This window comes from Haemorhous mexicanus, chromosome 3, assembly GCF_027477595.1.
Source record: "Haemorhous mexicanus isolate bHaeMex1 chromosome 3, bHaeMex1.pri, whole genome shotgun sequence".
Taxonomy (NCBI): domain Eukaryota; kingdom Metazoa; phylum Chordata; class Aves; order Passeriformes; family Fringillidae; genus Haemorhous; species Haemorhous mexicanus.
In genome coordinates this window covers 22765010-22789097 of record NC_082343.1, presented here as the reverse complement: position 1 = coordinate 22789097, position 24088 = coordinate 22765010, and the positions used below count along the sequence as shown (strand labels likewise).

The 24088-nt window shown below is 41.5% G+C and overlaps 2 protein-coding genes across 5 annotated transcripts in view; one reads left to right on the top strand and one right to left on the bottom strand.

Moving 5' to 3' along the window:
• Nucleotides 1-4251, top strand: part of SMYD2 (SET and MYND domain containing 2) — a 28962-nt gene extending 24711 nt beyond the window's left edge. For both annotated transcript variants that reach the window (XM_059841062.1, XM_059841061.1), the window contains 2 exons: nucleotides 965-1073; nucleotides 3040-4251. In XM_059841062.1, coding sequence (XP_059697045.1) covers nucleotides 965-1073; nucleotides 3040-3120 — 190 coding nt within the window. In that variant the 3' untranslated portion in view covers nucleotides 3121-4251. The remainder of the gene's footprint in view (nucleotides 1-964; nucleotides 1074-3039) is intronic.
• Nucleotides 4252-4695: 444 nt separating this feature from the next.
• PTPN14 (protein tyrosine phosphatase non-receptor type 14) overlaps nucleotides 4696-24088 on the bottom strand; it is a 110968-nt gene continuing 91575 nt past the window's right edge. For all 3 annotated transcript variants that reach the window (XM_059841058.1, XM_059841059.1, XM_059841060.1), the window contains 6 exons: nucleotides 22187-22330; nucleotides 20954-21172; nucleotides 17765-17893; nucleotides 16606-16840; nucleotides 14477-14640; nucleotides 4696-10567 (listed from right to left, as the gene is read on the bottom strand). In XM_059841058.1, the coding sequence (XP_059697041.1) occupies nucleotides 10439-10567; nucleotides 14477-14640; nucleotides 16606-16840; nucleotides 17765-17893; nucleotides 20954-21172; nucleotides 22187-22330 (1020 nt within the window). In that variant the 3' untranslated portion in view covers nucleotides 4696-10438. The remainder of the gene's footprint in view (nucleotides 10568-14476; nucleotides 14641-16605; nucleotides 16841-17764; nucleotides 17894-20953; nucleotides 21173-22186; nucleotides 22331-24088) is intronic.

The window sequence follows — 24088 nt, the reverse complement described above, 5'->3', positions numbered from 1 at the left end:
GCAGCAGCCCAGTGCCCAGGGCTGGGGCCGAGCAGCAGAGGGAGCTGGAGCCGAGCTCAGCTCCTGCGCTCGGAGCCCCGGGAGCCCCATGTCCCTGATCCCGCTGCCCTAGCGCCGGAGGCGTGGGAGAATGCCCAGGCTGAAGCCCTGCGTGGGGCAAGGCAGCACACAGCCTCTGCAGGAGATATGAATACTGTTCTGATCAAATTCTCTGGTTTTGCCGTAGTGAGCCCGTTGGTGAGAGCCAGACAGGCTGGCTGTGTCTGGTCCTGCCGTGAATCTCCCAGATTCTCGTCTTGAGACGTGGCTTTCTTGCCAGCTGGGGGGAGCGCAAGAAAAGCTCTCCCTTTGGAACAGATGCCAACATAAAGTCACAGATCACTTGGCAGAGAGCAGTGATACAAAGAAGGAGCCAACATTTCCCCCCCCCCCCCCTTTCCCCGGGGCTCAGTACTATTTATCTTCCCTGGGACTTGCCCAGCTCCTCTGGCTCTGAGCCTGGCATTCCAGGTCAGCTCTGCCGAGGCGGGCTGTCCCCGCTCAGTGTGTGCGAGCACAGGCTGCCGTGTGTGCCCTGCACACTGCAGAGGGCACCTCGCTTTGCAGCCCACCAGCCATTGTGGAACACACAGAGCCTCTGCTGCGGGTGCAGGGTGGCTCCAAAAACTCATCACAATGCAGGCTCTCTCTGTAGCTGGCTAGATTAAAACTAGTGGCAGAAAGTCATTGCCATCTGACAGCTGTTCAGAGGCATATGGTAGTTTCAGTCCAATTCCCAGCTGACAGGCGTCCCCATCCCAGACACAATTGGCACGGGCTCTTGGCAGTCACGGCAGAGGGGATGAGTGCTGAATGGGCAGGGGCACCGAGAGGCAGCTTCTTGCCCCATGAGAGGGGGACAGAACTGGGAAAATGCTATGAAACTGCCAAAGTTGATGAAGCTGAATTTCTTTCTTTCTTGCAGTAAACATTATCCCTCCTACTCGCTGAATGTTGCCTCCATGTGGCTGAAATTAGGGAGACTGTACATGGCACTGAAGAACAGGATGGCTGGAGTTAAAGCCCTGAAGAAGGTATTTACTGCCTGCTTTCTCCATTAATAACACCAGTTCAGCCATGGGGTCATTGAAGCACTTTGTGCTTCTCTGTCAGCGAGCCTGGTGTGGTAGGAAATGCACCATGTGTTAATATATTTGGTTTTTCTAGAGATGGAGGATAGGTCTGCTCTTAGGTGCCTTTTTACAGTGGGCTCATACTGCAGCAGCTGGAGTGAGAATTATGCTTAAACGTTTGCTCTGAGTTCTTCACTGAGCTAGAGCTGCACTGGTGTAAATGGAGCAGAATCCTATCTTCCCCTCATTTGCTGGGTAAGGACAGGAAAAATGCTTGGCTCTTATAAAAGGCACAGAGTGTTTTATTGAAGTCTGTGATTTCTATATCCAACTTATACTAGGCATGCTTTTGATGGTTATTTGTTCTGGAACCAATCGATTTTTACATAGCTGAAGGGAATTCAATGCATCTGCTAATGCTGAAATTGGCAAATACAGGATTTTGGTTTTATGTTTTTCTTCACCCCTTTTTATTAGTCTGTGCCTTATTCTTTAGTTTTTTATTCTGATATTTTTATTAGTCTGTACTATGTTTCTTGACTACTTTCCCCTATTGTTGTTGGACAGAAATTTATTTTAGTTTATTAAGCATCAGACTACTGTAGCGTATAATGACTCAGTGTGGAATGTCACAATGTATTTATTTCTTCTTGCTTTTTAGATGCTGGCAAGTTTTAGCCAGCAAATAACAGCACCATCCAACCATGGTGAAAGATGCTAGAAGAATATATGCTCTAAAATTTAACTGTTACCTAGTCTGAAGTTGGCATAGGTTTTCCTTCGCTGTGGCGTTAAACCTTTGAGTAGAAATGGGGATTGTGCCAGTAGGAGCATGGGATGGGGGGTAGGGAACTCTGAGGTAAATTTGTTGGCATAGTGAGTTTCCTTACACAAACATTTTTTAGTGACTCACTTCCAAAAGCTGTCTACAGGAACTGCCCAAAGTTATCCCAGCCTCTGATGTTTGGGATTTAGTGGAAAAGCAAACCCATTGTCCCCTGTCAGTTTGTGAGCCGCTCATCCAGAAGGTCCTCCTTTCTTTTTCAGGCAGGAGGAGGGGTGGAGTCACTTCTGGCTGCTGAGGTGGAACCAAAAGCCCTTGCTGTACTGACCTAACAAATAACAAGAGCATAAAAGTTTCCCAAGGATGAAATGACCAAATGCTCAGAGAGCCAGGATACTGCAATTCCTTGCTCTGTTTTAGTTCTCTTAGTTTTTAACCATTCTCAGCCTTACAGTGAACTTTCTTCTCAGTTCTGTCTAGTGTAGCCTTTTATCACTTGTTTTCTCAAATGGAAATCTTGCCCTGGCACACACTCCAGGGCAGGAAGGGTGCCAGTCAGGGGTTTGGCTGCCTGCAACATTCCCCCTCGGGCCTGGAGCAGGTGAAACACCAGGGAGCTGGGCACAGCAGTGTCTGTCCGAATCTCATGGGATCTCACTTCTGCCTAAGAAGTTGCTTCCTTCCTAAAGCATTGGCAGCCCCTGGAAGGAGCAGAGGGTTTACAGACTCAAGTTTGAAATGCCTCAGCATTACTCCTGCCCTAGGCCTGTATGCCTGGGATAGCTCAGGGATAAATCGGTAGGAGCAGAGCTCGCTCTGATACTGGCTAAGTCCTCTGCTGGAATATTACCCACCACACTTGCAGTTTTCTGTCCTGGAGCTGGTTGCATTCAAAGTAGTTTTGTCAGGAATATAATTTTGAAAGGTGCTTTGGGCTCCTTTAAGATCAAAGATGTATTCTCTGAATATAAAACCTTTATTACTTAGTTTTGAATTTCATTTTATTTCCTACTGGGTTTATGACTACAAGGGGACAAAAAGTAGCTAGAGGTGTCAGACTGCTTCAAACCTCTAAAGAGAGTATTTATAGCCTGGTGTTATATATGAATCAATTGTGTGAATATTTTTTTTTTCTTTTCATAGGCAATTGCTATCATGGAAGTAGCACATGGGAAAGATCATCCATACATTTCAGAGATCAAAAAGGAATTAGAGGACCACTGAGCCTTTGAATCTATGCAATCCTTCAAACCTTTATTTAAAAAGCCTTGTTATGGAAACCTTCAGGAGCGCTTTGAAAAGCTGTAGAGTATGAACACAGTTCTGTCCTATAATTGGGATGACAAACACACGTAGGCCTAGCTTCCACACATCTACAATTGCCTTTTTTTTTCCTTCTTTAAGGAAGCATCCATGGTTTCTTAAAGGTTATGCCTTTTGATGGCTCAAGTGGAGAAATGGCCATTTTTTTCTTTAGGGGTGTTGGTGTGGATCTTTTTTGTGTAAAGTAAATAAAGTGGTCTTGGCCCCTCTTGTTTCCTGTTGTACACTTAAAAGGGTGCAATAGTTTTGTGATATGTACTTTTGCTCAAGTAGTTTTACTTAATCTGACAAATTAGCAAAAGCCCTACTTTTTCTGTTGTGGCTTAGTACCCATTTCCTTTTTTTCTTGCATGATTTTTATTTGCAGTGGCTTAACTGAGAGAGAGACGAAATGGGGTGATGAATTATGTACATTTTACAGCAATGCCACCAATGTTCCCTCAACCAGTTAATCTGCAGGTCCATCACTGCTCCTGGCAGATGAGGATTCATCACAGCAAAGACCTAGAGCTCAATTTGTCTTGTACAGAAAATACTGACACTTATGTTGGAGCTTGAAGGCTTGCACAAGACATGAACTATGCAACTTCTGGCTTTTTACACTCCTTTACAAGTTAAAGTGAGTTATTGCAGAGGAGAGCTCATATTTCCTTACACCCATACCTTCACCTCCAGTGGATTACAACTATTGTAAATAATATGTTAGCAATTATTTTTAAGAGAGGGACAGGAACACTTTCTGAGGAAAAAGTCTGGGACTGAGCTTTCTCTACCCATATACAAAACAAGAGGATTTTTTTCCCCCTCCATTTAGATCAATGGCAAGAGTGTGCTTTTAAGGATGGGGGAAAAAAGAGTGTAGCTATAAACTTCTAGCATCAAAGTTGAAATATGGTGCACAATAAAATTACCTGCCTCTTTACTGTTTTCACAGTTTATAAAGTATGATGAGAAAGAATACATCACCCTAAAGAACTTCACTGTATTTTCTTTCTTGTAAGCACTGCTCTGAAAATAAAACTGCTAGAACAAGGGTTTGTCAGCTCATTTTGCTGAAATCTTTCATTGCTCTCCAGCCAGCAGTTGTTGCTGGAGTATATAAAACTGCACAGATCTACACTTCCAGAAAGCCAAAGCCATTTAACTACAGCCAAGCCTAGGAAGAGGGCACTAGCTGACTATTTTTATCCTAACTTGGTCTTGTCAAATAAACTCTTGTCCTGGGAAATAATACTTTTATTTCAGCAAGTCTCTCCAGAGCCCACACCACACTTCAACACCAAAGAACTGGATTAGCTGAACATGAGGCACCAGTGGGAGCCTTGCCCCTGTGAAACTTGGATTACTATTTACAGAATGTTATTCAGAGCTCACTCTGGCCCTGGCTGTGCCTATCAGTTTAACATGGGAAATTAACTCAAGCAGTGTAGGTGCAAATACAAAACCCTTTAGCCAATACAGAAAAGAACACAAACATTGTTTTCCTTGAAAAAAATGGTTTATTGTATACTGTGAATATGAGGGACAGCCTTACCAAAAAAACCTTAGTGACTGAAGACATTCTCACATTTGCAAAAGCATATAAGAAAACTATTTACACAAAGGCAGTGAAAGGGGTAAAAAATTATTGCAGTCAATTAATGCTGATAGAACTTCTTATAATAAAAAGAGAAAAAAAAGAAACAGTGCAAAAATACTGTCAAAAGTAATCAGTTCTATACACAAGATAAAACTGACAAGCATAAGCTTATGTACTGATATGAATAATACATTAGAATATAAAATAGCATGCATAGATTTTTTTTTTAAAGGCTTTCAATAGCATAGAATAATTCTGCCATTCAGCCCTAACGGGAAGGGTTGGGGGCAGGAAGGGCAAATAACTGATGTCTCATTTTTCTACAAAATGTGTACATACAATGAGGTGGTGATAGTCAGATCACTGTTTTGTGCTAAACTGTCAGGTACAGAATTACAGAACAAATAAAACTGGAGGCATCACAATACTGCAGTAAAACAGGACAGTAAAATCCAGTGATAAAACTTAAACATGTTATCTCATTTACCACATTCCACACAATAACATATGGGAATATTACAGTCATCTGCATGTGTAAACTTTTTCCTTTGTAAAATAACCAAAGGAAGGTACTTTACTAGTGAGGAAAATATATTATCCATATGGAGCAACCTCAACAGGATAAATATCCTATTACCACTGTTTCTGGCACTACAGATTTGCTTTCTTTTAAAGACCAAGCAGAAGCAAGAAAATACTTTTATTTAACATACACAAAAAGGAAGTTCTTATACATTACATCTATAAGTTATGGAACTCACCAGCACAGGACATTGTGAAGGCCAGAGGAATAAATGGCTTCTAAAGGAAAGGTAATATGATTCATGGAAGATGAATCATATTCATCCAGGAAGCAGGATACACCTTTGGCCTCAGGAAGCCCCTAAAGGACTGGCTGCCAGGTGCACCAGAGGGGCTGAGCACCCTTTTTCTAGACACAGCCCTATTTTTCCTCAGCTACCAGCTGCTGTCTAAGTCAGGGGGTGCCCCCCAGCCTGACATGGAAACAGTTTGTGGGAAGCATTCCTTTTCTGCCTCCCTGCCTAAACAAGGAACACTACCCCTGAAATACCTGGAACTGACTGAGAATCAGTGGCAGTCCTTCCCTTGCTGTTAAAGTGCTGGAATTCTCCAGTGGAAGCTCCTATTTTCAGTGATTTCCAGTTCACTCTCCGCAGGCTAAGTCCTGTTGTTAAACTTGGTGGGAAACTCTTGGTGAAGGTGCACAGAAAGCACAGGCAACAAAACTTCAAAGAAATGCCAGCCAAAAAACAGCTGAGAGAAACCAATGGAACTGTAATCTAAGATGCTCCAAAAACACTGACTAAATTTATTTACTTTAAATATTGATATAAACACTGCTATTTTTTGACCTGTGCATTGTTTTGTTTCACAATCTAACAATAGTTTATTTATGGTTAATACCTCCATCTTGTTTTGCCCCATAGCCATCTGTTCTTTTCCTCAAATCCCCAATCCCTGAAGGCAGCTGCATGTATAATGTCCTTCTCTCTAAAGACTTAGATGGCATCTATAGCTCCCTTAGCACCAGATCCTACAATAAAACCACTCTAGAAGGCTAAGAGTGAGCTGGGGACAATTGCTTTTGGGGTTCTGGACTTGCAGCCTTTCTCTTACTGGCATCAAAACCTATCCCAAACTCAATATGCCTTGAAGTATACATCAGCAGCTTTGTACTCATTTTCCAGAAGGGTGGTCAAAGGCTGTTTTCATGCAGTCCTTCCTCTCATGGCCAGCTCAGGAATTTGCTCCTGCAATGTGATGCAGGCCTTTATCATCTGCAGTGGCTGCCACCCTAGCATTTTTTTACCCACTAAGACAAGCAGCAAAATTTAACTCAGACCTCCCTCAGTGATGCATGAGAGCTGCTACAGCAGAGATCAGCCTGATGATTCCACTTTCTGAGCACACAGAGCACAAACTGTTAGCGAGGCTGACAATAGCTAATTCAGTCATCATCTCCTCCCTGGAGACCAGTGGGAAGTCAGCTATTGGAAATGCAGCATTGTCAGTTAGCTCTGCTGAATTTTCCCTACAGATTTCTGTGCTATATCCAAGCACAAGATTGCCCATCAACATTTCTTTTAGAGTTGCTTGGGGATTACACAGACATAGCAAGTATTGGATCAAAAAATAATGTCCTGGCTGACATGACAAGCACTATTGAAGCACTTAGGTTGGAAAAGAATGAGTAAGTTTATGTTTTGCTATTTGCATTTCTGTTTGTTTACAAGAAAGTAATTTTAAAACCCCCAGCTTTTGAAATCATGCAAATATTTAATAATATTTGTAGCTGAGGCAGCTGATTTAAATAAGTAGAACAGAAATGCACTTCAATTACTTCAAGGACTGTGCTGGCAATAGGTTGAGTAGGCTCTCAGAGATGTGTCTTTTGCCAGCTAAAATTAGTTTAAGGAACTTCTGATAAGGCTGAGCATTTTGGATCCCTGTATGCCTATGCAGGAAAATGTTTGTGGGCACAAGCTTCATCTTTCCTCAGGTAGTCAAGGACAAGAGGTGCCTAAACAAGCCTTTGTGGGACCTGAAACCAGTAGGACCTGAGCAGCTGATGTCCACCATCCTCCAGTGTGACTGATGGAGGACAGAAAGAGGATCCCCAGAGCACTGAGCAGCGTCACAGCTCAGCTGTCATCTCTCCCATCCCTGCTCGAACAATGGGAAGCATGAAATGCTCCGACCATAACTTGAACCAACAAGCCAATGCCAGCACCTCAATACTATAGCTGGTAAGAGTTTAAATTACAAAGGCAAAGGTTGTTAAATACAGATGAAGAGTGTAGTAAAAGAAAAACAGACACAACAGATGCCCAAGCCAGACTTACTCATCTGCTGCAAGTTCTCTCTTGGAAAGTATCAGGGAGTGTGGGGTGAACATGCCAGACTGCAAGGTGGGTGCCCTGGGAGCAGACTGCTTGTGTCAAAATTCCCTTCATGGAGGAATCATTGTGAGATTTTCAATCCAGACTTTACTCCAAATGGATGAAACCGGTCTCAAACTACTGTTACGCTTTGCTGTTAAAAAACATGCAACACAACAAACAGCAACTCCAAACTGTCCTTTTCTCCTCAAGGGTTCTGCTGTTTAAAAGTCTGCGGGACAGAAACTTAACAGCACTGTTGCTTTAAGGCCCATGTGTTCATTCCTGCTATGACTAAGAAAATTGGATGCAAAATGTATTTTCCTGTCACTCCCTAAAGGTTAGGAAATACTGCCCAAGCAATTTTGGCCTGATAAAACTACAACAGGTTCAAAGTCAGAAGGTTCATTTTTTCCCTTACAAAACTGTAGCACATTTCAACCATAAAACATCAGCATGCTGAGGGCTGCTTGTAAGCTGGGGTGGAAAAGAACCTCTGAAGACATGCACCAGCCCAATTCACTTATGATATTAACAGATCCAGTCAAGATAAAATCTAGCAGGGAAAAATACATCGAAGTCAGATGAAAGGAAAAGTTTAAAATTACCATTCTTTGACAATGAAAAGGAAAAAGTGACTCACATTGGCCTCTATCTACCATACCAGCCACATTAGGAGTTAATTGGAAATGACTACTTACCACATGGCCACTTATTTAGCTCATTAATAGGCACTGACTTAATTTGGAAAGGATTTTTAGTGCCTTTTTCTAATTAATGTTTTTCTAAGACACCTATGATGCATCTTTGCATAAAAAAACATTTGCTTAATTTTCTTCCCTTCAAACGCAGCTCTTCACACTCTCTTATGCAATGACTTTCCTGTGCTCACTGTAGCAGCAGAAATACACATTGCAGCCAAGAGCAGCTGAATAATAAGACATAGGAACAGATTCTTTTCCCTCCTGATTTTCTACTTCTCACATCCAAGTGGAGCAATGGGACTTGACAGCTCTGAGTTCAAACTTAATTCATCATTAGGAAATTATTCAAAAAGTTATAACGAGATAACTAATTTAATATACTTTGCTTCAAGGTTTATTCCTTGGCTTTTTTCCCAGATATAAAGCATCTCTCTGCAATTATCATGCAGATGCTGCTGAAAAGACTTTAAATGGTTGCTGCTAATTTAACAAGAGATATGTTGGCACTGGCAGAAAAAATTAGAGAAAAACCGAAGTTGAGTGAAAGCTCAACTGATCCCTAAAAAGAACATGGTCAAGCTATTATAGCAAAATAATTCCTCTCCATTTTTTGGTGGTTACAAGTCTTCACCAGAGACTTTGTCATCCTGTTAGGCCTGTATTGCAGAGCACCAAATCAACACAGTGCAGTCTTAAACACATTTAAGAAACATTCTGGTACAGAACCTTAGCTTAAGCTCCCCACTAATTTTAGTCCCTTTAGTGCTGAAATTAAGAGTGGTTTTAGGCTTAGGCCTTTGTACATTGACCAGGGTTTGGAGGTGGGGATGCAACAGAAAAGCAACAGTAGGATTAAAATATTAGAAGTATCTGGGGAAGGGATACCAAGAAAGGTGATTTCACCACAACAAATAACTGCATTGCATCACATGCCCTGAGAGGCTGTGAAATCTTCACCCTTGAGAATTCTGAAACTGGATGTGACCCTGGACAAGCCTATCCAAGTTTAAAGTCAGCAGTGGGGTGAGCAGGGCTGGGTCCAGAGACCTCTAAGGCACCTCTCTAGCCTAATTCCTTCTCTAACCATCCAACAATAGTTCACATGTGAAGACTAAGGCAACTGGAGATGCCTAATTTAAATGAGATTTTTTTGTCTACAGAGGGTGAGCCTCAAGGCAATAATACTTTCGGTGTAATTTGTGAGAAGGTGCTTGATTTGGCTTTTTTTCCAAACATGTTTGTTTGAAAATCCTCCAGTGTTAAACTCTCAGACCACCAGAGTTATTGGAAGGAGTCATTCACTGACTTCAACCTGATGTAGGTCACTGCACTTCACCCTACACTGCTTCTTATGATTCCCATCAAGGGTTGCACACAGCAGCAAAAAGCTTCCTTAAAAAGATACAATATTGATTTTTTTCAAGGACTAGTCTAAAACTGTAATTCTTGTGGAATTTGAAGAGTTTAGCACCCAAAACTCTCTGTCCTCACAATGTCCTGTGCTTGAGCCCTGTGTAACGTGCCCGGCTGCACATGCAGAAGCTCAGGTCTCCGTGCTGTGCACCCTCAGCTTTCACTCACACAGAGCTGTAGCTGACATCTAGCAGGTCTTGTTTTTACCAGAGAAGCCACATACCGGGTCCAGAAGGTCCTTACGTGAAAAAAGCCCACTGCCAAATAACTGTAGGTTTCAGAAGCTGTGTAGCAAAATAAAAGCCAGCAAACTACCTTTACAAAGGATTGCTTTCCTTACAGACATGTTACAATGCAGACCAGTCATGTCAAATGTGGTTCACTTTGAAGGTCACTATAAGTTTTATGAGTTATTAAAGTAATTCAAAAGTTATTCCAAGAAAAATAAATTATATCTTGTATAAAATAATCCATGGGAGACTAGTAAAGAACCATCATTCCTTACTTTCGAGACAACTTTAAAAAGTGCAATATATGCACACAGTGTTGTCAAGGCAGTTCCTCTTGTTCATCAGTAAGGTTCAGTCAGATCCACAAGGCTGGGTCTGGGATGTTTGAAAAGATTAAATAAGTCTCGAGTTTTGCAGGAATTGTATGAGCACTTGGTAGACAAATTTGTACTGGGCTATGGTCTGGATCATAAACACTCTCTGCTCCCGCAGGTGTCTCAGCATCACAGGAACGTCCATCTTCTGTAAAGCAAAGGGGGAAAAAAATAGCAGAAGGATGTGTATTCATTAAATCAAACAATCACAAATATCAGTTATCCGACACAGGGAACTATACTATAGTTATAGAAGTCAAAAGTTTCTGTGGACAAAATTAAATGTGCAGGCAAAGATACAGATCCTTTCACTGAAGGGCAAGGGAACTCATTGCCACCAAAAGGTGAGAAACTCCAACATCTGGTCTGCCACAGCCAGGTGTATGTCAGCAAATAATGCTCCAGGAGAAATAGGTCTGTAAAGTGAAACAAGGACCCAATATCCACAATATGTGTTTTGCAGACTCCAGGCCAGCATCAGTTTATTGCCACCTACTGAATATCCACTGTGACATACTAGGGGTTCTCCAAGAAGGCACCTTCCAGCTTAGTTTTACCCAAAAGAAACTCACTTGTGTGCCCTGAAAATGCTCTGCAACAGGAACTGAAGTCCAGTAAGTAGGCACAGATAAGGAAATCCACTGGGAAGGCACAGCACTAACCCCATCAAGCAGGCACAGGCCGCCTATAATGGTCTGAACTCAAAACCAAATGAGTTCTGTGAAACAGAGGCCCATGAGCTGAAGCGTTAGAAATCACTGCACATTTCATTAGGATGCTATCATCAGATTTCTGGCATTTAGGAAGCCAAAAATCTATGATGCTGTTGTGTTTTATCTGTTACAACAGGTACACAAGGAGCTATTGAGAAGTTGTTGAGCCACGAAGCTGCCAGGCTCAAATTCAAGCAGCATGTAATGTGAGCCAAGCTGAGGAACACAGACCTTCTATGGCAGCAGTAAACGTGAGCACTAAGACACACACTGGCTTTGGAGAAGTTCTTAAGCAGTTCAAGATATAAAACTGAAGAACAGCGACCCTATCAGGCAACATAAACTGCACTTTGTAATGCCTGCTTGCAGAAACACCAAGAGGAGCTTAGCAAGTCTTTTGACTGAGATTACTTCTAACCCTTGGAGCCCCAGCTGAGCATGGAATCTGCTTCCAGGCACATCTGAAGTTTCCTGGAAAGTTTAAAATAAGAGTCACGCTGCATATCCATTTCTGTCCACATATATAAAACTCAGAATCTCCATTCCATGTAAACAAGTATTAACTCATAGGCTATCACTTTCTGAAAACAAGGCCAAATATTCTGCCACATACCCCAACAAGCTGTTATAAAAGGACATCTCTAGAGAGTCAGCGAGTGTAAATATTTAAGATGAGTAATGTCATATTATTATCAAACAGGTGCAAAGAAAAATGGAAGCTCTTTCCAGTTAACTTGGCTAACTTGGAGAAGGCCTCCCTGTGGAATCAGATGCTTATGAAATGGTCCTTGCTGAGCAGAGTCATGTGGAACCTGATCTCACCTGAACAACTATAACAAAAATTCAGGCCAGCCTTGACCTGCACATAATGTTCCTCTCTCAGCTTTTTCATTAGCTTTTAATGGGCACACAGTGATCCATGCACCTCCTCAAAATGGAGAGGCTTTGCCTTATCTCAGAAATGGAAGAAAACCCCATCCTGCCTATTCAGTCTCACTATTTATAGCCAGCTCAGAATTTGCTAGATTCCAGGTAAGGCGAATCCCTAAATTCACCTCCATTACCATGTATATGTAAAAAAAAAAAAAAAAAAAAAATACACCTAATGCTTTGCTAAGGTGGGACTTGCAAACAGAACAAACAAAAATTCTACTTATTTCTGCCTCCCAAACCAATAATCTCCCATGTGAAAGCATGCTGCAGATGCAATCATGAGTTAATGTCCCAGTGCCAAGTCTGGACTAAAAGTTGATAGAGCAGGTTCTCAATTACTTTCTCGTACTACGTGTCTACAGCAGTAAGGATGTAATGATGTGACATTTACTTGCCATGCAGCAGTTACTGAAACTCTATCCCTGCAATGAGATACAGCTTTAGCCATTGCCCAGAAGCCACAGTGACTGAAGCTGTATAGAATTTGATTAAACATGGCTTTTTACCTGAACCTGAAACCTCAGGCTCAAGAGTTCTGGTTTCTGTTCCAGCACTGCTGCAGGCTTTCCAAAATGCTCTTCATCAAAATTTTCAAGCTCCCTCATGATTTTTCTTCACTGCTAAAATGTTAATGCATTTACTTCCTAGGACACTTCTGTGAAAGCCAGTTCCTAAGACTAAAACATTATAAGTGATAAGTAATTTTATTTCAGGAAAAAAACACCAACCAATTCTAGCACAAAATAAATAAATTAAAAGGAAGCTCTCTGCAGAATCTGTCACAAACTGAAAACATGCTGTCAAGATTTTTAACCTTTTTTTAAAATTAGGTTTTAACAAACCAAAAACCTTAACTTGGTACAATCTAGAGAAACAAGGCCCTTAATGAAAAATGTATTTATTGTTAATGATGATTTTCATTATTAATCAAGACAAAAGAATGCTTTAATTAAGGGACATCAGAGAAATCCCTTATTATTGAGCACTACCATCAGGTCCTAGTGAAGCTGATGAAAGCTCATACGAACGAAATCAAGGCTCACCCCCATGCTCAGATGTTGAGGTGCCAAAGCTACTCTTTGCCCAAGGGGTGACTTCTGCAAACCACAGACTGACTTCTGTAAACAGAGGTGGCCAGACCCTGTTGCACAACCCTTAGAGTTTGCTTCTGCGCACATACAGAAGGTGCTGTAAAGCTACACTGATGCTCACAAGCAGTTCAGGATGGCGCTTTTAACTCTCCAGCTTTCCTCTGGAGAGGAAAGCAGAAATTTCATGGCTGCTATGTGAATAACAGAAGCAGTCACTTCCATGTGTCAGTGCATAAGGAAAGACAAGAAGGGTCCAGAGTCAGAGCCATTGCCCCACACTGGAGCAGCTACTGAGCAGCAGTCAGCACTGGGAGGCTGCTGGATTCCCAAACCACATCCCCATGGGCCCTTTCTTGGCCAGGATACCTCTTCTTTTCCCTTTTCCCCCAAATATAAAGCAAAAGAACTAAGTGTCACCTGTGACACATATCTACAGGACAGCTTCACCTTCAGTGAGGCCCAAGCAGAGTTGGAGATTTGTCCCAGCTGATCTGAGCCTAGGATCTGTAGGGGTCTTGTAACTCCAGAATGATGAGCTGTTGGAGTCCTCAGTCTTCCCTGAAGTCACCCAGTGGCTGATGATTGGAAGGGGCAGATGATATATTTGTCTTGCTGCATTTTTATCTCTACAAGCAGCTTTGGTCTTTGAGCATTTTCTTTGGCAAGAGAAACCCCTGGTTTCCACAGTTGTCATGCAAACTGTGTGGCACATTGCTAGTCAAGATGTGATGTTCCTCCTAGAGAGTTTCCCAGTGACAGATGAAAATTAAGTTGTTACCCATGGTTGCTCTACTGGGGCACTTGTTCCTAACTCCAGACTGTGTTACTCGTAATGCTGGCTGCAAACCCTAAAGCCCTATTCCCCACAGGAATACAAAATACACTTATTCTTAAAACACAGTTAAGTTTCATTCCAGGTGAGATTACAAGAGAGAGGAAGGAGCCCAAGGAGAGAATTTAGAGAGCAGAAAACTTCAGTTAAAAGAGCAAGGATATTATTCTCTAGTTTCTTTCAGGTAGTGCTTGTAAACACACTGCCTCTAGACTTTTAATTAAATACAGGTATGGATTAGACAAAATTCTTAAAAGAGGGAAGAAAGCCCTAACTTGGAATACATTAAAATAATTCTAATAAAAAAATAATATCAACTATACAGAAAACTACAGCATGGGGAATCTTTGCCCAACACATTTAAGGTCCTTGTCTTGCTCACAGAGGTAACAGAAAGAAAGCACTTCAATGCCTTTTAATTTCAACCTCAGGAAGGTAGCCAGTTAGCCAAGGGATAAGCTCGGGGTTTGCAAAGGAAGCTGACTTACTTCATTATGCTCCAAGCAGCCAATCATGAGCTCTGTCAGGATCACCACTCCAGTCCTCCCCACCCCTGCACTGCAGTGCACCACGATAGGAGGGTTGCAGGTGTTGCTGCTGTCCAGCACGCTGTTGGTGTGCCGACGCACTGACTGGATCTCCTCCAAGTAAGCTGCAGGGGGAAAAAGCAGGCAAGGCTGCAAACATCTACATCTCTAAAGGTGAAAATTAGGAGGGGAGTGGGAAAGAGTGTGGAAAAGTTATTCTCTGTCAAAGTGGCAATAACTTACATTTTTTACAGCATAATAATTATCTTGGCCAGGGTGCATTGAACAGCACTGCATCCAGCAAGTACCAGCTGGGTGTCAATTATTACTTGGGAGTCTGCTCCTTTAAATTAAATAGTTCTTTTAAAAAATTAAATTCTGTTTTCCCCCTTGCAAATCTCCACGTCCCCTAAGCAGATGATTCTAGACATTACTTACAGCAATTCCTGCTATTAACAGGATGGGATCAAAACAACAGCTAAGTCCCATTGAAACTACTGCCTGTCAAAACCAGTATCACATGGGAAGCAAGCGTCCATCTGCCCTGTTTCCTCTCTTCTTTCTCCCTTCTAGACTCTGACAGAATGTTGTCGTCCCCGCCCCCCCCCCACCCTGCCTCTGTTCAGGGTTTGTTTCTCAATAGCTACAAGCCCTTCTGGGAGATCACTGCTTTGTTTTCCCTGAAGCCATTTGTAGAAAGCTAGGGACTCAGGAACAACTGCCTTGTGTGGCTGTCCTAACATTACTGAACACATCCTGCTGTCAGACCATGCTGAGAACCTCACATGCTGAAAGCTCACTTGGCTTCCCAGCACTCCAGGTGGGAAGTGAGACCTGAGCTGAACTCTCCTGCTCTGAGCCTTGGTGTCAGGGCCCTGCTGTCCTCTCCCCACAGGCAGGATGAGCTGGAGGCCTACCAACATCAGAAAAGCTGCATTTCAATGCACACAGGGAAATGGGACTCTAAGTGGTGGCAAACAATGGGAGAGAGGAAATGGGGACAATCAGGGTCCAACTACTGCCATGCCCAAACACAGCTACAGGGTAGGAGAAACAAAGTATGAAACAAACGAGAAATTGGGCAATAGCTTTTCCTTGAAGACAGATTCCCTGGTACTCCTTTGCTGAAGCTGAAATGTCATTTTTTATTTTTTGCCTTGGTGACAGATCTGGGGAAAAGAGGATGCACTATTTACATGCAGTGTGTACCATGCAAAGGAGAATGCATCACTAAAGGACTGTAGCTGTGGCAAGACTGAAGTAGAACAAATTGATCTTCCTGAGAGAGGACTTAGCTGCCACAGAGCGACACTGCAGCTGCAAAGCTTTCAGGAACTAAGATGACAGGCACCTCCAACACATCAGTACACCGTGTACAGACTCCTTCAGTGGTAATTTAAAGATTTCTGCATCATTCCCCACTGTACTGCCAGAGATGTGTCTTAAGTTAAATAATGGTCAAATTCCTATTACTTAATATGGGAGTGCTTATTACTTGGTAAGAATCAGGAAGTGTTATTGACACATTACAGATGAATATAATTGCTGTATTTTCAGGAAAGCACAAGCCAGGACCATATGTAATTGGGGAGGCTCTTGAGCATTGCTTGGGTACATGTGGTTACAAGGGTAGCACTGCATGTGTGATAGAGCCCTCCTCACTTTTGTAAAAGGAAAACTGGAGGAGATGCACCTTATTTCAATAGCAACTGATCCTCTCACCCAGACCTTTCTAATCACATTTGTGTACAGCCTATTATCTCCTACATTCATTAAATAGTTGGGAAATGGCAGTCAGTTACACCAACAGATCAGCCAACCAAAGTACCCTATTAATTAAAATTTCCTGAGTTTTTGGCACTGCTGCTGCCTTGGATTTTTCCTCCTGCTAATCACTTTAGCTCCTACCTCTGGAATACCACTTTTTTTTTTTTCCCCCTCCAAATTGCAGCAAAGTATAACCTAGTTGAGGCCTGTGTACACCACAACAACCACTTGATATCAGTCCCAGCTGTAACTAGGTACAGTGAACTCTATCCAGTGTGAGCAATCTTTTTCTTGATTTATCATGCAAAATAAAGGAATCTTACATAAAAAGCCTTGGACTTCTTCTGGACACCCATGGTCTGGCCAGTCGGTATACTGCAAATGCCACACTGTCCTCTCTTGTCCAGAGAGAAGATGCTTGACCTTCAGACCAGTAGTTGCAAAGCAGCCAGAGTCTGTGCGGAACTTGGTCGTCACCTTGAACTTCCCGTAGGTGGCTGAGCTGTGCTTAGAGCCCAGTTTAGGCCAGTAACGATGGCTCTTGCTTCTTCCTCCCTCCTTGATAAAAACAAAACAAGACAAAAAGCCATTAGCTTCTGCAACTCTCTACAAACAAAGGGCATAAATCTCTCTGGATAAGCCAAGTATTCGTATTTTAAAGCACTGGAAGAGTAAGGAGCATCCCACAAAGTTAAGAAAACACCTGTTAAAACTTAAACCTCTCAGCCATGTAATAGTTTTAAATGTAAAACTACTTGTCTTGTCTCATGACAAAAGACAGCTACTGCCTAAAACACCTTGGTAAATATTCTCCTCCTGGGGAAAACTCTCCTTTAGAAGGAGAATCTCTTCAGCAGCTTTTAAATGTCTGTTTTTGATCAGCCTTGGGAACTGGACAGTGACTTGAAGTGCTCTGCTACTCGCTGTGTTTGCTGAAAGCAGCCAGGCACGAAGCCGAATGCGGTGTTAGTTAACAACATGTGCCAGTTTTTACAACATAGCACATAGTTCTTGGATTACAATAGGAATAACTGTTTTGCTTGGCATAAGAATAAAAAGTTGTGGGGTGCTTTTGTTTGGGGGTTTTTTGCCTTTTTTTATGGACACTTCTATGGAAACAACAGCTTCTGGTCTCTCTTCAGCTGATAAGAGTGATGGTATACAGAACTGGCCTTGGACAGTGTGGAAATCTCTGTCATTTTAACCAGGAGCAAGTTCAGTGCTCTCACATTCCAATGGAAACATCTTTGTTTGGCTTGGCCCAAGCAGGGGGAAGGAGGGCTCCTGCTTGTTTCACTTTAGCATTTGCCAAACTGAGTGTCAGGAAGTTAGGAAGCATAGTATGAGAGAAGTACAGCTTATGTTCAAACAGAGCCAGAGGAAAAGGGGATGTTGATAGGAAAAACAGGTTACTGGAGTGGGAAGTGATGATAATAGGAGATTGGCTCACATCAGAAAGAACTGTTCTGTGATTTCACGTACCTCTTCAGCTGTGACCATGGCTATAACATTCACCCCCTGTTCCCACACCATCTGCCAGAAGTCATGGCATGTGTGTGGCAGGGGCCCTTGGGTAGCAATGTAGTGCCACTCCTCTCCACCTACAGTCACCTGGGAGAAAGGCAAAAAGAAACAACCAGTCAGTGCCTGAATTCTCAGCCGTGTCTGTGCCAGAACTGCCTTTTAAACAAAAGAAACTACATTGAAATCTTTGTTCTTCTACTTTTGGTTAAAATTGTGAACAAGAATCATCCTTTTATCAAAAAGCAAATCTGACAAAACATAACCTTCAGTGCTTCCATGTCCTGTCCTGATGCCCATAACCATAAAGCTTTGGTCTAAATGCCCTTTTTCTTGCCAGTGCATCTGGATCATACAGACAAAAAAAAAAAAAAAACCCAACAACCAACCAAATAAAATACCTGAGGATTTTACTCACCTTGGGTTCTTCAGTTCAGAACCTGAAGACTACTATAGAGTAAATACAGCCCATCAAATGGCTTTCAAACACCATGAGAAATTTAAAATTACCCAAAGCTGTAGTCATGTAAATCGATTTCCCAATACACAACTGGTTTACCAACCACATCTTACAGAAGTATTTGTGTATTTGCATGACAGGTAATGAAATTCTTTTCAAAGCATTAACATACAGATTTAGACTGTAAATTCTGAAGTGCTCTGAACAGAGCCAGCTTTACCTTGCAGTTAGCCAGTATAAAACAGTGCTTCATTTAATTGACAGAGGCAGTTAAAAAAAAATCACTCGTGTATTAAAAAAATCATAATTTTATGACACATAATTTGCTAAACATCAGAAAAAGCTCACAGAATCTTTTTTATAATATTTTTTAGGTAAAAAACTGAAGTCCTTTTAGAACTACTACATATTATTTCAAAACTATGCTTATCAGAAGAACCAGCCAAACTTATTATTTTGGAAAGTTGAAATATTTTTCCTTCTCAGGCTAAGGCCTCCTAATTCTGTTTATTAGCCCAGAGCCACTTCTCCCAAAGTTATAAATCCCAGAGAAGAAGATTTACAACAAAAATGCTGACACATCCATAAATATCAATGTACTGGCAGACAATGCTACGAGGAACAATCAATAACTCTGACAGGTTCAACCACATACTGTGTTTGAGGTACAAGTCTTTGAATACATTCTCAGAAATAAAATCAATTTATTTATTAGTCAAACAATTGTTTAATAATCTGAGATGCTTGGGGTTTTCCACCTGTAAATAACATAGTTTTTGCATGATTTCACTGAAAACTTTCTGACCCTGTACAACAGCTCCTTTTCTTTATTTCATACTATGCAGCATTTTCTTTTTTGAATGATGGTTAAAAACTGCAAGACCAAGGCTGGTAGACTTCTTAAGTTCTTGTACTAGATGAGAATTAATACAAACTGCACAGCCCTAAAGAGCATCCTGCACTTGGACTGATGGTCTGCAGCCACGAGTGCTAGTACAGCGTTACTGAGCTTTTTAAGTCAATGCTGACCTGATACAGTCAGTCAGATGAAATGCTCTTCAGAACCTTTGTGCTTAGTCTCCATAAATTTAATTACAATTGTTCTCTTTGGTATAGATGATGATCTTTGTATCTTAACAGCAATGATGCATGGTAAATATGCAGAGAATCATTGTAAAACTGTGGGGCTTGCAGACCAAGCAGTGGGAGCTGGAATCCTCTAGGCATGGATCTTATCAGGATGACAGAGGAGTTTTCTTTGTCTACTGACTTCTGGTCCAAGCCTCCTGGCACATGACATGAAAGGCCCATAAATAGTCTGAAGGGAATGGGATGCCTGGAATGTTTACTGCATTCTAATGCCCTAACTGCAGGAAATTAAAAATTAAATACTGGGCTGAAAACACAGGCACACACTGTGCTGCTGAGGTAAATTTCACAGATGCAATTTCACCTTCTAAGCAAAAGCACATCTGCTTGGCTTCTGAAAGCGCTGCTCCAAGTGCAGGAGGGAAACCCTGCCAAGTCCCTCTGTCAGGCATCAAAGCCTGGTCCTGGGTGCTCCATGGACACAAGATGTGTCTGTGTCCAACAGCGACACACGAGATAAAGTGTGGGCTCTAAACTAGCCAGGGAAAATAGCATCGTTTAGGAATATCTTTTTTTTCTCCAACTACTTTGTAGGTAGAAAATTTGGGGCTCAGAAATTCATCATCACAGCAATGTCTGATTGTGCAAAAACTCAGTATCTGCTTCCTACCAGGCTATGCAGAGAAGTGACAAACTGCCAGGATCTTGCTTCAGAAATTATTCAGATTAAAAATTCAGATTTGAATCACCAGGATTTAACACAGTGAATCACAACCAAGGCCAGCAAGTCTCTTTAAACTTTTAAAAGGCTTTTACTCAAGGAAAATATTAATTTAACAGGATGTTTTATTCATTATTTTTGAATTATTTCTTTTTAATTTGGATTTTGACAATTAGAAAATGCAGAAAACCCTCTCTTACAACAATATCTGTCATCTGATGCAGAGGATTTCTGTTACTTCTCTCAGGGTACAGTAAAATCCAACACAGGACTTTGCAAATACTGCTGGAAGCTTAAAGACAAACAAGCATCTGCAGTCACTGGAGCATAGTTCACTGTTAAAACCGACCATGTTTGTAAAAACAGTCAGGTTGTATCTTTAATTATTTCTACACTGAATTAACAAGAAATCTGAAGTTTCCTGTTCAAAACATAATTTGAAACATGAAGTTCAATGCAGTTCCCAGTCAGAGATGCAGGGATCTTGTTGGTAAGGACAGTGCATACTTTAAAACATTGCTTTATCACACTGCAGGTACCGGGGCTGATCTAATGCATTCTCATGAGGTTTGAGAAACGTGGCACCTCTTTCTACACTAACCAGTAGAGTCATTCCACAACAAGTTGGCAGAGGTGGGCACAAAACAGCCAGGATGCCTCTCTAAAATAACTTCCCAGTCTCCAGCAGTTAAATCAACTTATGCATGTTACTTGATAGGAGACTTTAGAGATGCCCACGGCGACACAAGAAGGCATCACAATGCATCCTAAACCTTTTCAGAAACTCCCGAGGTACAGAAGATGCTGCTGTGCAGCCAGAAATGCAAACAAAGCTTTAGCACACCTTCATTTGGCAAACAAAACTCAAGCAAGCCTTTACCTTTATGTGTGAAGCATTGATGTAGCCTGTATTGTTTTCTTTGGTCGGCACCAGCTCCACTCGGTTCTCCTCGTAAGGAACGACCTCCCTGATGCGGTTGCGCTCCGTGTTTTCAGGCAGGGCAGCGGTGGTGAAGATCCCATCTGCCTTCTTCTTTGGAATCTGCTCGTATTCTGTAAACACCATCCCCTCCTCCAGCTTCCTCTTCAAGATTTTGCACTAGGATTTAACAGAAAGGAGCACTGACCCATTAATGCTTCTGGGAACAACATTCATCACTAGACCCATCCATCCATTCTTTGAATTCCAATACACAGCCATATCATTCTCTCACTCACTCCTCCTGCAGTTATCTGAGGAAATATGACACACTTATTTCTACCAAGCGAAACCACTGGCAAATTTTACAGTTTTACATTCTACTTCCACATTTTTGAAGACTGATAGCATAAAAGGCAAACCTGTGCTAAACAATCTTGGTTCAGTAAGAATTTTGGTATGAATATATGCTTTTAACATAATAGATATTTTAATTTTTTTTTCCAGGAAGAAGATCGTACTGCAAGAAGCATGATGTGGCCCACATTTTCAAAATACTGCCTAACTCACAAGGATGCAATGCCTGTGGTTGAACACAATCCCACATACAGACAAGGTGGAGGTGAAGTTCTACTCCCTGAGTGCCAGAAAACACAAGGCTGCAAAATTTCTATCCAGAAAACCAGAAAGGTTCTTTGCAAATTTGCTTCTCAAATCTTAACGGCAGCGACTGTTTTAATATCTGAAATTACACACAGACCCGTGTGTGCAAACATCAGGAGGCAAACAACTTCTTTTTTTTTAAATTTAATCCCATTAGAGACATTAACCAAACTCCTTATCTGTATCAGAACATGAAAGGCAGTTTCTGTGGGTGAGCACTGCAGAACTTTGCCCGATCAAGTGAAAAATGTGCAAAGTGTTAGATTTACAGATTGATCTTGTATGACATTGTACAGTCAGGTGAAAATGAACAGCCTCCATTTTCACTGACTTCACTAAATGTTCAAGACATTTGATTCTTTGCCTGCATTCAAAGACATACAGTGTTAGCCACAGACCTTTTGCATTAATGGCTCTGAAAACTTATAAGAGAATCTTGTTTTCACATTTTAATCAGATTTTAGTATTTTAGATACTTCATGCTGCTGGGAACAAAGAGAACAAGCAACATTTCGTGAGGTTCCATCTTACCCTCTCATCCATTGGCACCTTGGTGACTTCATCCTGGCTGTCCTCCGGCACTGGAACCCTAGCAACTGAGAGTCCGTTCAGTGCTGCCAACATCAAGGGCCTCTTCTGGGCCTCCAGGCCTGCCATCTTCTGCTTTTCTAGATTCTTTTGGCAAGAAAAGGCACGTTTTCATCTCTGTGTGATTATTTATAATGCCAGTAAAATGCTGGAATGTTTTTTTAATCTCCAAAATCTGCAACTCTCTGGCCAAGGAATGCAGATGATCACCATTAGCATCGTAAATTCAAATACAACCTCTATTCTTCCTGTTATTCCTCAAAGGCCTGCTCCTACATGAGCACAGAATTTTAATTTCAAAGAAGCAATCCCAGCATGTAATACAGTTTACATGCCATCAAAAGACACACAAATACAATCTCAAGCATTTTCCTGCAGACATTATGCTGGATGCAGGACACACAAAGCATCACCCTGTTACGTTAAAGTAGCACTACCAAAGCCAAGATACCTGGGGCATCTTTTGAAAAGCAATAATTTCAATCTGTAACAACAAACACTAAAACACAGGCCATTGTTTCTCTTCTGTGATGATAATGCTTAAAATGAGAAGTCTTCTGATGCACTTAGCTTTTATGGTGATTCAAACAGCACCCATGATATATTCTGCACTAAAAACTGAGCTTACATGTCCCAGAAACTGAATGCAGTAGCAGCCAGGGAGGGATATTATTTATCATATTCATGAATCATTTTATGGTATGACATGGAGAACCAGAGCATGAATTTTAAATTCATCCTGCTGCCTCCTCCTTATGCCACTGGGAGTTGAAGCATCAAAAAAGACAGAGCATCTCCAGAAGTGCCCAAATTAGGAATATTTTATTCCATTTCCTTAACAGCTCTTTCTGCTGGCTTTGGAAGGAGGAATAAGCAGAAGGGGTGCCTGGTTCTCAGCACACATACGGAAGCTGTGGTCACCAGATGGGCCAAGCTCAGCTCCTAGAAACACATGATAGAACCTGAATGCCCTCAGACGTATGCATGTGCCTTGACTTTTCAAAAGCTTGTGAGCTTTTTCCTCACCACTGGCTTCCTCCAGAGCACTAAGCAAAAAAAAAACAAACATCCAAATCCACTCTGGCTTTTTTTTATACTTTGTGAAAGCAAAATGCAAGTATTTTCCCTTAGTTTGGGAACTTTATTTAATTTTTACTTCATCAAAGGTGAAACAGAAGAAAGTCTGTGCTTAACAGATCGAGGTCACCAAATTACCATTAATATAACACCTGATTCCTGTGACAAAATGAAGGTCCACACATGTCAAGGTTCCTGATCTAGGCTGAAACCACCTTAAAAGGTTAATACTGAGGCTACCCCTTTACTTCCATTTTTACTTTCTAGTTTACATTTAGGAGTTGTCAAGGGCTAAACTCGGTCTCCATGTTGCAATTTAGTAGTTCAGGTTGTACTGCTAACAGTTACATCAGCATAAGGATTCCCAACAGACAAGAACAGCAATGGATATGTTCAGACAATTTCTTTGAATATACAGTAGTATTTAAATCTAGCGAGTTATTGATCTAGCAAACTACAAACTCTTTTCTGCTTTGGACCATTTAGGTGCTTTATTAATTTGTTTCAGGAATTGTTTTTGTTTCAGACCTCAGTGCTGAAAATGAGAACCACAGCATACACTTTGGTTTCTGTGACTGCAGTTGCACTGCTTACAGCATTATACCAGTTATACATGAGGTCACTAAGGGATAAGCACCCCTCATATTTCTGTCATTGCCTTTAAATACTTCTTATTTTAAATTTGTTGCAAGTTTAACAGAACCCTACTTCTCATACTTGAGTGCATTTTTAACAAAATAAACAATCCAGATGCTCAACCACACAGCC